Here is a 4,582-nt window from a genome sequence, read left to right as displayed (position 1 = left end):
AGTAGTAGTTTATTCTTCAAACTTAAATATGCAACACTGTGAATTTCGTATTTGTCTTTGTTTTTTGGTTGAAGTAATGCAATTCATTCAAGTTTCAATTTGCAGAAGAAGAATAGTTTCTGAAAATGAAAATCGCAACACGAAAATGAAAATCGCAACGCGAATTCGACTTTCGCAACGAGAGAATCGCAACGCGAAACTAAAATCGCGTTGCGATTTGCATTTCGCGTTGCGATTCTCGGTTGATTTAATAAGCAATCTAAGTGAAATGGTTAATCTATTATTGAAATTACCAGTAAACTTATCATCAATTTCAATATGAAAAACCTAATAATAATGCAAAAAATTCAAAAAGAAAATAATTAAAAAAACTAACCCTCGTTGGTTGATTTGGTTGATTTTCCATTTCTTATTGTGAGGGTGGCTCTGAGAGATGGAGATAGACGGATTTCGCCGGAGATGGGGACGAATTTCGTCGGAGATGGGTGAGAGAGTGAGAGATGGAGTTGAGACTGAGTTGTGATTTTAGGTTTTAGGTTATGAGTTGCGATTACGGGATATACTGTGGACAGTTCAGTGTTCCAATATATTAATATTCGTGTTTAGAATTTAAAAATAAAATACTTGGCCAGGATACTAATGGCGATTTGAAAATCGCATTGCGATTATGTATTATCGCGTTGCGAAAGTCAGTATCGCGTTGCGAAAGTAAGTATCTCGTTGCGATTTTTTATTATCGCATTGCGATAGTCAGTATCGCATTGCGATTTTCCCAATTCGCGTTGCGATTTACTTATTCGCATTGCGATTTTCTCAATTCGCGTTGCGATTTACTTATTCGCATTGCGAATTGGGAAAATCGCAACGATACTGTAGACCATCGCAACGCGATTTTCAACTATCGTATTGCGAAAATGCAACGCGAATTTGCGATAATGGAGATCGCGTTGCGAATTAGCAATCGCATTGCGATTTTGTTGGTCATTTTGGCAAATCCGGAAAAAATTGATTAAAATCGTATATTATATGAGATTTTTGGTCACTGAGTTTGTTTTTTTTTTTTTATAGAATGAAACGTTAAATAAAAAATATTCAAAGTAATGGAATGGAACGTTAAAATAATAATGAAATAAAACGTAGAATATTTAAAGTAAAAAAAAACTTTTAGATGCTTATTCTTATATGAAGTTATTTTTTATTAAAAATTAAAATTAAAAGAAACCGATACAATTCGGAAAAGAAATACAAAGATATATGGGAAGAAGCTGTTTCAAGTTTGAAGGAAGGAAGGAAGACAAATCCTTTTACCATCTAACAGTCAACAGCTTCAAATTCTAAAGTGTAAAGACTAAACTGGAAGCTCTTTCATCCAAACATCCCTCTCTATTGTTTTCCACAACTTTCCATTCCAATTAAACAGACTGTGCTAACAATAACTTCAATTATGTTCAATTTCTCTTCCTAAACCCCAAAGCTTCTCAAACAAGTAGAAGGAAATAAAACCCCATACCGGAATTCCCCACATGTCATCTTCATCCGAACCAACAACGCCAGATACTGACCCTCACGCGCCACTCCTCCGTCCCCTGCAGCCTGATGACTCGTCAGCTCGCGCCGACCCGCTGGCGATTTTGTTGGGTAGGGTCACGGGACGTCGTGGCGCGTCCATGCTGGTGAGGGAGACGGCAGCGCGTGAGCTGGAGGAGCGGCGGGCGGATTGGGGATACTCGAAGCCGGTTGTGGCTTTGGATATGTTGTGGAACACGGCGTTTGTGGTGGTGTCGGTGGTGATGTTGATCTGCACGGTGGATGAGAGGCCTAATACTCCTCTTAGACTGTGGATATGCGGGTATGCTTTGCAGTGCTTGGTGCATGTTGTTTTGGTTTGGTTGGAGTACAGGAGGAGGAACAGTAGAAGAACATCATTTGCTAGGGATGAGGAGAGAGGAGATGCTGCTGGAGATGCTAATGATAGCGAGGATGAGGAGAGAGGAGATGCTGCTGGAGATGCTAATGATAGCGAAGATGAATTAGATGGGATTGAAAGGAGCCCTTTTGATTCAAATCAATCAAGGTCGGTTGTTTTTACTTCGGTTTGAGTTTGACTTAAAAATTCATGAGGGTGTCTTATTCTTTTAAGCTAAATTCAATTTGGGTTTCCTTGGTTTAATTTGATGTTTTTTGAGTGGTTAATCATTTTTCAGTTGAATTTCGATATGAATTGAGGCTCTTTAAGTGCTAATTTGGATGAGGGTCAAGCTCAATTGGGATTCTGTTGGAGTTTGAGATGAATTAGATAAGGATTTGAGTATATGATCTTTATAGTTTTCTAAGGGAATTGAGAAGTTTTCTCTTTGGTGTTGTCATAGCATCTGAAAAGTAAGTGCTAATAACTTGAAAAGACTAACCATTGAGCTTTAGATAACGGTAGAATAACTTGTATTGAAGTGGTTAATAATTGTTTCAGTTGAATTTCGATATGAATCGAGGCCTTTTCTTAATAAGAAATTTGTATTGGAGCATGAAACTTGTGCTTTTTAAGTGCTATTTTGGATGAGGGTTCAGGCTCAATGGGGATTTTATTGGAGTTTGAGATGAATTAGACAAGGGTTTGAGTATGATCTTTATAGTTTTCTTGGGGGATTGAGAAGTTCTCTTTTTGGTGTTATCATAGCATCTGAAAAGTAAGTCAACATTGAGCTTTAGATATTGGTAGAATAACATGTATTGAAGTATAGAACCTTTTCCCTTTTATGACAGATGCAGAACATTGAGAAAATGGTGTGCCACGTTCGTTTGGGTTAATGATCAAATGGTTGAACATGATTTTTGAAGTAGTTAATAGATTGATGGAAGTCAATGACCTAACTGTAGAATTCCCTTTCAAGATGTGAGTGCCAAGTCTGGATTGTACGAACAAATTTGGTGCTATCTTTGAGGGAAAATTTAGTGTATTTTCCATCTTGATTTTGCTTTCTTTTTTTTTCTTCCTGTTTTAGAGACTATGATGTATGATATTTGAATTATTATTCTCGTTCTGACTTGGTGAATGGCAGTGCAACCAAACGATGTGAATCAGTTAATACCATGGCATTGTTTATTTGGTGGATAGTGGGCTTCTATTGGGTGGTTTCTGGTGGTGACATCCTTCTGCAAAGTGCACCACGTTTATACTGGTACGCCTTTAACTAATCTTGTTATTTGACAAGCAACTTATTTGTCGGTTTTGACATATTTGCAACATTATTAGCATACTTGACTTTGACCTGATGGAGAACAGAAATTCATGCACGAGATTTCTGCCTTGTATAACTAATGTTCAATATTATCTCCTTGAATCAATTTTAGCTCCCACATATGCGATATCTTTCCTTGTGCCATGAATAAAGTTGGTGTTTTCGGTTTAGCCAAAAGAGAAGTGGCAGAAAGCCTTTATCCGTTAGTTAACCATTTCAGATTTTCAAATATAGTTTCTATGTTTTGGCTTTTCTTGTTTGTGACGTGTGTTGTATTATGGTGTAGTCAAGAACGACTTCAGGATCTCTATCTCTGATATCTGCAGGTTGGCTGTGGTTTTTCTGGCATTTGACGTGTTCTTTGCGATCTTTTGTGTTGTTTTGGCGTGTTTGATTGGGATTGCTTTGTGTTGCTGCTTACCGTGCATCATTGCAATTCTTTATGCTGTTGCAGGACAGGTATGAAAAAAAAACACTTAATAGGTATACCTACTCACAAATTGGTCATAGCACGATGGCATCTTCATTTCTTTTGCTATTTGATTAGGAAGGTGCATCAGAAGCAGATCTCGGTATCCTTCCGAAATATAAATATCAAATTATAAACGTTGGTGAGAAGCCTTGTGTAGGGCAGGAAAAATGATTCCCATAGAAACAAGCAGTGGATATTTGGCAAACGAGTGCATACTCTTACCCGAGGATGCAGTAAGTTATGACTTTATCATGTAGTTACTGTATTTTTTTGCAATGTTGATCCATCACACATATTGTTGTCCTATTTGAGTTTTGTGCTTTTGTTTCGGATTTCCTTGGTGCCAATGTCTGTATTGAAACAATCCGACTCATTCGGTTGATTACTTCACTATCATCGTCCATTTTCTGTCTTCTTTGTAGGAATGTTGTATATGTCTAAGCTCATATGAAGATGGGGTGGACCTCCATGCTCTCCCATGCAACCACCATTTTCATTCAACGTGCATCGTGAAATGGCTGAAGATGAACGCAACATGCCCTCTTTGCAAGTACAATATTTTGAAGGGAGCCGAACAAGTATGAAAGAGAAAATAGAGACTCTCGAGTCCCGTCTGTCGGAACCCGATTCAGTTGTTTATATACTTTCTGCATATGTACAGTAGAAAAAACAAATCATGAAGAGCAGCACCCCTGGTTAAAAACCCTTAGCCTTTTCATTTTTCATTTGAACTGCCCTTTTGGAGTTAGACTTTGATGTTTTCTTTGGCCTCTCCGAAGTTGTTCATCATTCTCTTCATGAAAGAATGGATTGATTTTCATGCTTCAAATTTTGTCCGTTGTACTTTGCTTCATTATTGGTATAATGAAAATTT

The 4,582-nt window shown here is 37.6% G+C and overlaps 1 protein-coding gene across 1 annotated transcript; it reads left to right on the top strand.

Annotated features, from left to right (window-relative positions):
* Positions 1 to 1,255: 1,255 nt before the first annotated feature.
* On the top strand, positions 1,256 to 4,582 carry LOC120118040 (E3 ubiquitin protein ligase RIE1-like). The gene is given in 7 exon segments (XM_039138189.1): positions 1,256 to 2,074; positions 3,057 to 3,176; positions 3,563 to 3,695; positions 3,784 to 3,865; positions 3,868 to 3,941; positions 4,131 to 4,340; positions 4,469 to 4,582. Coding segments are annotated over 6 exon segments (1,122 nt in total). The 5' UTR covers positions 1,256 to 1,523; the 3' UTR covers positions 4,293 to 4,340; positions 4,469 to 4,582.

The sequence above is a fragment of the Hibiscus syriacus genome, unplaced genomic scaffold (assembly GCF_006381635.1).
Source record: "Hibiscus syriacus cultivar Baekdansim isolate YM2019G1 unplaced genomic scaffold, ASM638163v2 tig00110325_pilon, whole genome shotgun sequence".
Lineage (NCBI taxonomy): Eukaryota > Viridiplantae > Streptophyta > Magnoliopsida > Malvales > Malvaceae > Hibiscus > Hibiscus syriacus.
The sequence above is the reverse complement of the archived record's forward strand: the minus strand, read 5'-3'. Positions and strand labels throughout refer to the sequence as shown.